The 13,444-nt window shown below is 37.7% G+C and overlaps 1 protein-coding gene across 1 annotated transcript in view; it reads left to right on the top strand.

Moving 5' to 3' along the window:
• Positions 1 to 13,444, top strand: part of LOC140234098 (mediator of RNA polymerase II transcription subunit 23-like) — a 126,425-nt gene that overhangs the window by 103,747 nt on the left and 9,234 nt on the right. The window contains exons 30-32 of the mRNA XM_072314179.1: positions 6,814 to 6,886; positions 8,841 to 9,076; positions 10,008 to 10,128. Coding sequence (XP_072170280.1) covers positions 6,814 to 6,886; positions 8,841 to 9,076; positions 10,008 to 10,128 — 430 coding nt within the window. The remainder of the gene's footprint in view (positions 1 to 6,813; positions 6,887 to 8,840; positions 9,077 to 10,007; positions 10,129 to 13,444) is intronic.

Here is a 13,444-nt window from a genome sequence, read left to right as displayed (position 1 = left end):
CAAAAATGAAGATGGAGGGTGATTGTGCCACAATTTGTGAAATCTTCACAGATGGCCACGGTCACTGTGATCACCTTCCTAGTGAGATGGGGGTATCAGTTTTTGAGCGATTTACCCCAGATTTCACATGTGTGACCTCTATCATAGGTAGATGTACGTAATACCTTTTTTGTGAGGATCACATGCATTGCCATGGCAACCACAAATCTTCATAAAAATCACAAAAAAATGTGGTGGAACAAACTTTTCACTCAGTTTGAAGCAATTACTGCTGACTTTTTGGCACATGCCATCAATGTAATGTGTAGTTGTGCAAGGCACCTTTTTTTGTGAGTGTTATGTAATCAGTTGCCATGGCAACAGCAGCTTTTATACAAGTTATACAAAAATAATTATGTGGATGACCTACCGCCCTCAGTTTTAGAGCATTTGACATGAAATGTGGCACATGTGATTGCTACAGTATGTAGATGTGCGATTTCATCTGTCATTGTCAAACAATGTGTTGCCATGATAAGAGCATTTTTGACAAAAATTATATGAAAATATTGTGAATTTGGCTCATTCTCTCATTTTTTAACATTGACTTGACATTGGCACATGTGACTGCTATAGTACGTAAATGTGCAGACTTCATATTTTTCATTGTGGGACAATGTATTGCCATGGTAATGGTATCTTTTTCATTAAAATCATGCAAATAACCAGTGGAATTAGCTAACTCTCAGTTTTTATGCCTCCGCCACGAAGTGGTGCCGGAGGCATTATGTTTTCGGGTTGTCCGTCCTTCCGTCCGTCCGTAATGAATTTTGTGGCAAGCGTAACTAAAAAACCTTTAGAGGTATCCTAATGAAACTTGGCATGTATGTGTATTAGGGGGTGAAGTTGTGTCTATCAACTTTTGGGTGCACATGCTCAAGGTCGAAAGGTCAACGTCAAATACATAACATTTCACTATTTCCTCCATATCTATGCATTGCCTGAAGATATTTTGTTGAAACTTAGTGTATACATGTATTACCCAATTAAGATTCTCTGGTGAAAGTTTGGGGTCATGAGGTCAAAGGTCAAAAGGTCAAGTAAAATTATTAAAATTTCACTTTTTTCTCTGTACCTTGGAAATTGTTCAAGGTATCTTCATGGAACATAGTATATATACATGAACTGACTGGCAGTGATTATCTAGAGAATTTAGGGTTCATGGGGTCAAAGGTCAGGGGTCAAAGGTCAAGGGCAACACTTCAAAATTTTACTATTTCCCTCATATTTATGCAATGCCAGCAGGATTATTTTTTTGTACACTTGGTGTATGCATGTATAACCCAATAGAGATTCTCTGTTAAGTTTCTTTTCTTTTCTTTTTTGCTTCAAAGGTCAAAAGGTCAAAGATCTAGTGAAAGTGCTGAACTAACTGTTTCCTCCATAACAGTCAGTCCGCAGCACCCGATAATTCGCTCGTATTTATTCAACTCGTATGCAAGCCCGCTCTAGGCTTGCATACGTAATGAGCTGCGTAAGGGGATTTTGTCCTTGGGCTTTCGGCAACAAAAATACACCTTATGTTCACAAATTTGGTATCAAATTCAAGGAAAATATGTAAACTATCGTCACATGTTACTCAAATTATTGTAAATGAAAAATATCATAGCGTAATTTGAGCTTGAAAAATGATGAAAAAAGTAATTCATGCAGTACATGTTCAAGACGTTCAAAAAATACCAAATTCACCTTGCGTCTCAATGAAAATGCTTTATTTGGTAGTCCATCTCCAAATCTTTGTATCCATGTAAATATCTTGACAATTTGTTGCTTAATCCGGTCAGGAACCAGTAAAATATACATCGATGTCAGTGCTGATCAGCTTGAAACCGTGCAATCTCAAGAGTAAGCTCTCTCATTGGACAGCGCTTGCATTAAGCACTTGCATTACGTTTGCGCTGCTACATAACGGTTTCATGCCACTTGCGGTTTCTTGGCACGGGTGTAGTTCAAGCCAAGTTCAAGTGCTGGAGGCAAGCACTGTCCAATGAGAGAGCTCTCTCGCGCCACTGTACACTTTGTGTGGAGCATAACTTCCGGCTTAGGAGTGAATTTTACAGACATTTCAAAACGGAAAAACTAGTATAAATCATGCTTGCGTCTCCTTGACTCCAACATATGATGAGCATCTAAGTTTCCTCTCTACGAAAAAGCCAAAATCAGAAACAACAGTTTCTTAATCCGGTCAGGAACCAAAAAAGAAATTTAGACGACAAAATCTTCCGTGAAAAGCAGGTAAAATTTACGCAAATTCAACTGATTCTATAGTCATGATAAGATCCGATGTTATACGTAAATTTAGTATCAAAATAAAGATCAAAGTCTGGAGAACAATCTACCGTGACTTGTAGCCATGACGAATGTATGTACAAGTCGCTACACTGTGAAAACCATAGCCCTATCAAAGTCTCGCAAAATCTCGCACGACAAGACACCTTTCGAACGTAAAGATCGTCAACGAGAGTGCTGAATAAATCTTGCCAGATCGGCTCATTAGCATACGTGTTGCGGACTGACTGTTAATACTATCTAGGAAATGGTTCAAGTTATCTTGAAACTTACTACAGATTTCTGCATGTTCTCCCTGACAGTGATTATCTTAATATGAATTTTAGGGTCAAAGGCCAGATGAAAATGGCAACAATTTACTATTCAATACAGAAATTGCACTTTTTCTCCATACCTTGAAAATTACTCAGTGCATAAACTTATGAATGGATCAAAGTCAAGTTTAAGTTCTTAAATCTCCAAATACATGCTCTCCTATTCATCCAATTAAACCTAGGTCAAGGAAGGTGAGCATATAACACATTTGTGACAAACTTGTCATTTTGATATTTTGCCAATTTTGTGAAAATGTAATCACACATTGTCCACATGTACTATAGACCTATTAGGAGAACCATGCATTATGGCGGAGGCATACCAGTTGCCGTAGCGACATTTCTAGTTGAGCATTTGACTTGAGGTTTGGCACATTTGACCAATATAAATGTCAAATGTGCCAAACACATATTTTAGCAATGCCCAGATCTCGGCCATCGACTGCGTGATCGCGACAAAAATTGGCACACACATTGCCCATGACATAATCTAAAGTACCATGAAGTTAATTTTTTTTTCGATTATCATTTATGCTAAATTATGCTAATTTATGCATTTTAAGATGTGCAAAACGCATCTTTTTGAAGTATTAGATAACGCATTGCCAAGGTATCCACATCTTCTTCAATAAAACAACAAGAAAAATTTGTGGATTTAACAAACTTCCTCAGTTTTTCAGCACTTAACTTGAAATTTTATACATGTGACTGCTTTGTCATGTAGATGTGCAAACTTCATCTTTTGTCAATGTCAAACAGTGTGTTGCCATGGTTAACAGCAATGTTTTAAGAAAATTATATCAATTACCAGTGGATTTTGCTTACTCCCTTAGTTTGGGGGCATTTGAATTGAGATTTGGTATATGTGACCAATTTTCAAATGAGCAAAACACATCTTTAGTCATAATGTTGAACAATGCATTACCATGGTAAAATTTTTCAGTAAAGAACATACTAAATTGTGAGTATTGTGGAATGAGCTAGCACCCTCAGGTTTAGGTACTGGAATATTAATCACATTCAGTGATAGTTCTACTTGTGACTGTACCACAGTGATATCTGAAAGTTTCAAACATCCAGTTCCAGTTCCTACCTACCTGTACCTCAGTATAGATATGATATATGTTGTCTGGTTATATTTGATATTTGAGAGATTGCAGAAAGATTGCACTTGCCAAATGCTGTGACACCATGTCCAGTATATACAGTGCGTATCAAAAAAAAAAAAAAAAAAAAGGTAATCCAACTTTGGAGGGCTACCATTTCATAATTGTCTACTCTGGAGAGTGCAACGTTGTGAGGAAAGAACTCTTTTTCATTGATACCTTATTATGTTGACAAATATCATGCATGACTGAGCACATTAACTTTAAAAAGACAAATTGCACCTTTTCCAAGTTTGAGTGTTATCGTGAAGGAACAATTCTTGTCTCGCAGAATGGATAGGATCTGTCAATGAAAGTGGTAACATTAACAGGCCAGCGTGCATTGACTGCAGGTTTGTGTTTAGGGTTTCTTCTATATAAACCTTTTATGGTCTGTAACCTTCAGTATGGCCACCATTGTTGGTAACTTCGTTACTCCCACAAAGGCTAAACCATATGCATTTTTTCTCTCTTCATATTCAAGACATGGTTTAGCGATGCAAGCTAATATGTGTTGAATATGGACAGGGGAAAATGGACTGTGTGGGTTGGTCTTAGGAGTGACCACTCAGACAGGTGGCCATATTAAATTAACCATAAGATGTTTTATAGAAATCCCAAACACTAACCCTAAACACAAACCTGCAGTTATGGAGGTTAGCCTTTTAATGTTACCACTTTCGTTTACAGACCCATCCATTCAGTGAGAGATTCATTGTTCCTTCATGTGACACTTAAACTTGGAAAAAGTGTAATATGTCTTTGTTTCTTAAAAGTTCATGTGTTCAGTCATGCATGACATTTTCAGCATAATTAGGTATCAGTGGAAAGAGAAAGAGTTCCCCTTTCCTCACAACCAACATTGTGCTCTCCATAGCTGACAATTATGAAATTTTAGCCCTCCAAAGCTGGATTTTTTTTTATATGCATTGTATATATATATATATATATATATATATATAAGAAAGAGTTAAGAAGTCTTAAGAAAGAGTTCCCCTTTCCTCACAACCAACATTGTGCTCTCCATAGCTGACAATTATGAAATTTTAGCCCTCCAAAGCTGGATTTTTTTTATATGCGTTGTATATATATATATATATATATATATATATATATATATATATATTCATAATTGTCAGCTATGGAGAGCACAATGTTGGTTGTGAGGAAAGGGGAACGCTTTCTCTTTCCGCTGATACCTAATTATGCTGAAAATGTCATGCATGACTGAACACATGAACTTTTAAGAAACAAAAACATATTACACTTTTTCCAAGTTTAAGTGTCACATGAAGGAACAATGAATCTCTCACTGAATGGATGGGTCTGTAAACGAAAGTGGTAACATTAAAAGGCTAACCTCCATAACTGCAGGTTTGTGTTTAGGGTTAGTGTTTGGGATTTATATATATATATATATATATATATATATATAAACCCTTCAAAAAAAGTTTGGAAATTTGAGTTTGATCAATGATTTCTCATATTTCCTTAGAAATGATTCATTTGTGCTTAGTACCACAGAAAGATTGTTTAATTCTCTTTAAAAATGATACCATACTTGTTATGATTATTGTATACATGGAGGTGCAGTGCTTGAGGTAAAGTCAGAATTGAAAAGCTGCAAAATGGCCCAGTTTTTGACATCCGTAATGCATTTTTCTCTTGATGAGTGAGTTCCCATTTTTTCTTTGGTGTTCATTTACTGTAACATCAGCATTTTTATGGAGTGAAACATGTATGCGTTCAACCAAACAGATAAAAACACACACACACATACACAGCATTACACACACACACACACACACACACACACGCACAAACGATCATGACTCAAACCATTTCATCTCGCAGAACCTCGCCACATTAACCGCAACAAAGACATAAAGAAGTGAAATGGCATGGTCTTGATTTTATTGGAATTTCATCTTTATTTTGTCTTCATTTTGTCGTTATTTTGTGTTTACTTTATGTTTACTTTGTCTTTATATTGTCAATGAACATGATCGGGGCTCAGCATCTGGTGGACGAGCCAAGTGCTTGCACCACCGCCTGGCACCGTGTCCTCATGCTGTTGGTTGGTGTCAACCAGTATCTGACGGAGTCCTGCCTATATGTTGTTGCATTTGTGACCCTCTTCCCCACAGCTCGACCAAGTTGATCCCAAAAATGTTCTATGGGGTTGAGGTCGGGGCTGTATGGAGGCCAGTCCATTTCTAATGATGCCCTCTCTCTCTCTCTCTTGAAAGTTGCGCACATGTCTCGCTCTATGTGGTTTTGCGTTGTCATCTTTTTGAAGCATCTCAGCTTAAATTTGCCCTATGGCACGGGGTTTTTGGAAATTGCTTACAAGTGGCATGATGTACAAACCATAAAACTTGATGAGCTATCAACATTGCCTGGCATGCCACCACTGAAAATTTGAATGTGAAGTTAAGATGTCTATTGAAATTTGCCTTCATGGCTGACCAGTTGAGAACAAAAGATAACACCAAAGAACATGTTCTTTATGTACTCTTCACGACCATTCTCATTCATAAGGACAGTTCTTGTTCGTTTTGCAACTTTTCAATGCAGACCTTATCAGACACTTTTGAGTACAGTTCTTTACTTGATAGCATAATCATAATGAGTAGGATATCATTTTAAAGAAAATTTAATACTCTTCCATTGATATCAAGCATGTATTGTATAATGCTTACAAACTGGAGAAATTTACAACTGAAATCAGATTTCCAAACTTTTTTTGAAGGGTTTATATATATATATATGTATATATATATATATATATATATATATATATATATATACATTGTTTTCTTGTGTGTGTGTGTTCTCAAGTTTTATTCTGACCTTACTTGTGCAATTATTGTATCTGCTGTAAATGCCATTCTGTTTCTGATTTGTCTGAATTTTATAATAATGTCCAGATGATTTGTGATGATAATGGTATACATTCTGATGTGCTTCTGATTGCAATTGAAAGTCTCTCTGTATGTACTCCTTCACACCTGTGTTAACTACAGCCCCTCAGAGCTGCCTCGTGAAAACATCATGATGTGGATCAATGCCATTGCTCTTGTCCTCACCTCCTTGCCAGTAAATACACTGTCTTGTACTTTATGCATTGTAATGACATTTTAGTCAGATTTTCAGATCTGAAAAAGATTATGAAACACATAATGGAAAGCTGTTATATAATCAAATGCTCTATTTGCCCTTAAAAAAAAGCAAGATTGACCACAAAATAGACAAGGACAAGCATCTACATGAACTTGTCATATTATATGTGACCCGCTACAACAAAAGGCTCCAAAAGTCGGGGGAGGACAATTTTCTGAAAACTGCACGGATTTATCTCCTTACTTTTCTACTTTAATTTCATATGTAGCACAACTCATAAAAGTACTTGGTTACAGAGATATCAATGATTTTATTAGCGCATGTCAAGTGGTTGAGGAAATCAGTGTTTCAAGAAAAATGCCTTCAAAGTTATCCTTCTGACACTATCATGATCAAGGGGAGGCGAGACAGTTTTCACCGCATGACAATAGAAGGTAGGCTCTTAGCTACCTCTGCGATGTTCATTCAAGCTTAGCGCCAGCGGTCTACGCACCACCAATCAGTAATCAGGATGCCACGCACTGACCAATAAGATCACTCCCTCGTTGCTAGGGGCGGAGCCTAGCTGCGGCGCTAAATCCAAATCTTCGGACACGTTTCTGTTACATTGAAAGTCGGAAAATCATGGCCCAGAAAAACGCTGATTTCTTGCCTTTCCTTTGATCATTTAGCTTCGAAATTTCGGCAGATGTTAGACAAAACATTAGAGTACAGAATTATGTCAAAAACAGAAATCCGATTGTTTTGACCAATTTTGAGGATGTGACTTCAAACTCAATTTTCTCATCTCAGCCGTCAGCGACTTCAGGATCCTTTTGTTGTAGCAGATCACATATGTATGCATAAACAAGATCATTTGCTGTGCTCTTTCATGTTCACATTCTGGAAATATTCTTCCATACAAAAATATTTTCATATACAGTGTAGATCATATGTTACTACAGTTACAGATGATAGAATAAGTATTCCTACTCTGTATGGTGCTAAAACCCTAGCAACCAATATTTTGTAATGCTTACAGAAGTGTTATTTGGGGAAGTTGTGCATCATAATTGGGAACACAAATTCAGATATGCAATGCCCACATGAGGTGCAAAACCCTAGGCTGTGCATGCTGTGGTCTTGGCAGTGATACTGCATTTTGATGACTTCTAAAAAAAAAGATAAATGAATAGATAACTTAGAAGGTACCTGGTTTGCATTTTTAAAAGGATTTTGACTAACCCATGTTTAAACAGATGATGACTAACCCATGTTTAAACAGATGATGACTTCTGCTGTACAGATCATACACATTTTTCTCATCATAGTCTTCTTCAGCAGCATATCGAACCTTTTGATATATGTTTCCATCCAATAGATCCTATATATCATAATGTTCCTTGCTACTAGTATCCATGGAGTTTGGTGCATCTATCAATCTGAAAAGTCTTACCTAGATTCTAGCGTTAAATTGTGATAAGCTTTAAGAAGATTAGAAAATGAATGAATAGTATACAGTGAGAACTTAAACTTCTTGAGGACTGATAGGGTTGCTATTTGATATGTACATGATATGTGATTTGTACTTTTGTATGGTTTTCACAGATGAAAATATATTCACCCAAATTGATATACATATAAACAGGAAAATACCCCAAGTTTACTCTCCCTTTTGGCATAAAGTGGTCAGAAAAGCAATTCCAGATATATGTTAAAATTCCAATTTAATTGTAATTCCAAGAAGTCAGTATCAACCATGTTTGGAATGAAAACATGATATTTTATGAAATAACTTGGTCATTTACTGAATCGAAAAAATAAAAATATGTCACTGACATAAAGTCAACAAAAATGTGTTTTCATTGTTAAACAGAATGTACTTATTATAGTTTTCAGAATTCCTAGATTCAGTAGAGTAACTTAATTCTAACTTGTTTCTGCATTTCAGGAGTCCTACTGTGAGGTCATCCAGGACCGGATTGTAGAGATTGTGTGCAGTGAGCACCTTGGTTGGTCAAAGGTTGTGCCACTGACCTCCCGAACGAACCTTACCCACTTGTTTGCAGAGCTCAACTTTGCCTCTACTCACCCGCTCTACACAGAGACAGCCAGTGCCTATGTCATTGCAATCACCCATGCTATATGGCACCATTCTAACATTGGGCAGCTAACACCGCTTCCACAGTGAGTTAACCATATGTGTACTTGCTTGTTCAGTCTGCATGTCAATAAACCATTTTCACATTTCATCTGTTCCTCTACATACCAAGGTCCAATTTTTACCAAACTTTGCAGGAGATAAAAGTTGTTTGATTGGTTCAGGACCAAAAACACCATGGGAATATTGGGGGGGGGGGGAGTATATTTAATTTGGCACCCCTTTTTAGGCCAGATCAGGGCCCTAAAAGTAATTGTCTCAAATATCTGAAGCATTGATGATGGATAACATCTCTAGATCATGTGGGACACAAGTGCTATTGTGTGCAGATTATTTATGGGGGAGATTTTTGTGGCATCTCCAGGGTGGGACCCAGTAATGGAATTGATCCTGTCTTTCATAGTGCATGCTAATCAGACTTGGCAGGAATCCTTTTTACGGGTAGAGAGTGCAAAGTTTTCAAAACATGTTTGTGGTGCCCATGGGAACGTTGGGGTAGGGAAACTGTTAGGAAGAGCAGTGAATTTCAGTCATCATCCTCTCTGTCAAGTTATTGTAAAAGTGGTTATTTTTGCACGAGTAATTTTTTAACTCTGCTGAGTAAGATGAATTTTGCGTATTTTTAATTCTGTGGAATCTAGACATTTATTAACATGGACCATATGACAAACAAGAATATTTGTGGGTCTTTATTTTCATGCTGGTTTCTGGCTGTGCGAAATGTACGAAAATTTCCACTTTTACAGTAATTGTATTTTGCATAGAATAACTTATAGAAATTATAATACATGGCGATTGTTTTGTGAAGCCTCTGAAAAGTTCTAGTTCTTATTCAGTAATGGCATTCCATCAAGGGTTACAGCAAGAAATTTGTATTTATGTTTAATTTGACTGCAGAGCACTTGAGCATCATGCCCCTGGGCTATTTTTTCTTGTGTGTGTTTTTGTCTTTGTAAGATTTCTTAGGGAGCAAGTCAAGCCCCATGTCAAGACAGAGGACCAGTTCCTCTTTATCTGCCACATTGTTGGACCATTCCTTCAGCGGTTTTATGAAGAAAGAACCAGGTGTTTGATTGAGGTGAGGAAAGTCATTCCTAAAGTGAAACACAAGTAAAACAATGAGACTATGTAAACACTAAGATATTCTTTCCCATTAAAGCAAATGTTCTTATGTACTTCTAGGAATATCATACCTTTTGTTTATCTCATAACCAACGCTGTATTCTCCCTAGAAATGATCCCAAACTGAAAATTGACTGCGTACAATGCTAGCATGCCCCATCAGCCCCCAACACTTCCTCTTTTCTCCATCGCGCCATAGTCATTCTGGGCTCTTTCTGAACTCTCCAAAATTTCCGTTGATGTTGGATCCTTCTTCTTGATCCTTTGGTGAGATGTATGTGCTTGCCTATATTAAGTATAATTTCTGTTGACACCTTTGATAGGTTTTCGGCCCAGTTAATAGAAGTCAGAAAAGTGTTTTTCAGGAATCAAAAGTTTCCCAGCTGAATTCCTTCTTACCCCAAGTTAGAAATTGGCTTGCGCGGTTGCATTTACGCCGGTAATTCGGGGACTCATTTGGTTAGGAGTCCACCCCCCCCCCCACCCCTCTCTGTGTCACTGCAGAGAGAAGTCTTCCCGTACACAAAGGAGGATCCCTTTGTTCGATCTCGCACCAATTTTCTTATTTTGTAGACTTCTTTTCTTACTTGGTAGACTGGTGTGTATCTCATATGGCTAAGTGTTTGTCTTGTGTTTCTTATGTGTTTCCTTATTTTCTCTTTTGAAAGTTGGTGGACTGCGTTGAACGTAAATCTTTTTTTTACTCCTTTGCGGAATAATATTTACCTACCATGCCTCGCTCTAGTAAAACCTCAGCGGCTCCCGCTACACTCTTTACCCCACCCCCTGATTCGAGCTTTGTGGAAACAAGTGCAGGCAGGCATGTATCTAATGATACAGCCAGTACACCTGTGGCATCTAGTACCTCCTCCGCCGAGACCATGATACTCCCGCCAGGGAGTCCCTCCAGTCAGGCCCCTGCTCCGAAGGGTCAGTTTCTCAATTGTTCTGTGCTATTTCAAGATTTCTTGACTTTCCTATATCATTGCAGTGTGTGTACGGCTCATTCTTCTATGTTCAATATTGTGGGTACCCCTTTGCCGATATACGCGGTAGCCCCCCTCTGACCTGCAACAAGTGTACAGTGTACGCAACAAATCCTGTAGCATGGGCCGTCCCTGCTGTGCGGCAGTCAGTCTCAGGCTGAATTCCTGAGCTTGTTCCCTCTCTGGCTTTCCCTCGAATTGCTCGATATAGGAGTGGGGGGGAGAGACATGTCTCAGGGTTCCTCTCTCTGGGGGCGTTTCCAGTTTACAGAGAGCTCCCACGGTGACTCCCTCTTTTGGTAATCAAGGGGGAGTGGGGGGATGCATCCGCTTCTTCCCTCGCTAAAGGACTCTCTTCGCGTGCGCCTTATGCCGATTTAGGGATCAAGTTACCAAACCATTTCATGGATTTCGATTTCGAGTGTGGATGATGAGGCAAAAAAATTAAACCCTGGCACGACGGAACTCGCTCTGCTTTTAAGTTCTGTCAAGAGGACCATGACCAATTCTTTTCCTCGCACTGCATACCGTTGTGTTCAGCAAATCTTTATCTTGTTCGCTGGCAACTCCTTTTCACAGACTGGCTTTTCGCGTGGTTGACAAAAAATGGTGATTCATGGAGACGGCGGCCTCTATGGGGGAGAGGATATGCATACACTCCATTTTATTGGCAGACCTCTTTGGAAGAGTGGAGGAGCTGCAGGTCACTGTGGAGGACCAGATGATCATGTTGTGAAACATCATTTGTATTGCTATTGCTTAAGCTTTCCAGAAATGTATGGTTTTCCTTATTTTTGAATATTAAGCCATTTTCCTTGTTACAATTCTGTTAAAAAACACATGCCAATGAAATATCTATAACATGGCTAAGATTTCTGTGAAGAGGAAACCAATAGCTAATTGACGCCGTTTACAGAATTTATGTCTTACATTTTTATGATATTTGCACATCCAGTGCTTATTGCTTCTAAATTATCAGGTTCACTGAATCGATATTATTAAGGGAGCTTGCACTTCTCGACAGAAGCACTGAGTTTTGCAGGCAAGCTCATAAAACCTACCATCTCATCTCTTCATCTCTTAGCACCTCCACACTGCCAACAGATGCAAAACACAGTAAAAAATATCTATATATGTATATATATACATGTATATATGTGTGTGTGTGTGTGTGTGTGTGACCAGAAACAATTGTAATAATAAATAGCGAAAACTTTGAGCAAAGAAAATGGGTTTTCATCGGGATCCCGATGAAAACCCATTTTCTTTGCTCAAAGTTTTCGCTATATTCACTACAATATGGGGCACACGTGCCTTTGGCCATGCTGCTCCCACCTTATGGAATAACTTACCTTCAGCCGTAAAAAATTGTTCTTCATCAGACTCCTTTAAAAGCAGTCTAAAAACTCACTTGTTTAAAGCCTCAATTTGACTACTCATTACATGTACTTGATATTTGTATGTCCTTTATCTCCTTCACTTTCTCTTCCTTCCGCGCCTAGAGCACTCTGCAGAGTGGATTTGGCGCTATATAAATCACATCAATTATTATTATTATTATTATTATATATATATATATATATGTATATATATATATATATATATATATATATATATATATAAAATGCTATTTTGGGGCAAAGGGGGAATTATGTAATTTGTTGGCATTTTTATGATAATTCGGTAATTAGGGGGAATTTTATAAAAAAGACAAAAACAAACATTTTAATGAAACAGTTGATCCCATGAATGAAAACTAGCAACCCAACTAAACTGTTCTGTATAACAAAAGAATATTATTTCCTTTGCTTTATAGATTGATATTGTATTATAGATTTTTTTGTACATTAAAGGACAAGTTCACTTTCATAGACATGAGGGTTGAGTGAATGCAGCAATATTAGTAGAATACATCAGTGAGAGTTTGAGGAAAATCGGACAATCCGTTCAAATGTTACGATTTTTTAAAGTTTTTGCTCAGTCACGGCTGGATGAGAAGTCTACCATAGCTTGTGATGTCACATGTGTACAACGATATAAAGAAAGTATAAAGAAGATTCAACATATTTTCACTTTTTTCGCATAACAAAAGGTCACTCGACTTCTCTCTTTTAGAAGGCCGGGGTAATGATATTACCCTTAATATATGTCAGTAACAGTTGAAGAAATGTGCACTTTCTTCAAAAAGTAAAGTTTTGTGAAATTCTCTTTTTATTTTCCTTATATCATTGTACGCATCTGACGTCATACGCTGTAGTAGTCTTCTCATCCAGCAGTGATTGCGCA

Source organism: Diadema setosum, chromosome 10 (genome assembly GCF_964275005.1).
Source record: "Diadema setosum chromosome 10, eeDiaSeto1, whole genome shotgun sequence".
Taxonomy (NCBI): Eukaryota; Metazoa; Echinodermata; class Echinoidea; order Diadematoida; family Diadematidae; genus Diadema; species Diadema setosum.
Note: the sequence above shows the minus strand (reverse complement) of the source record. Positions and strands in the feature narration are given on the sequence as shown.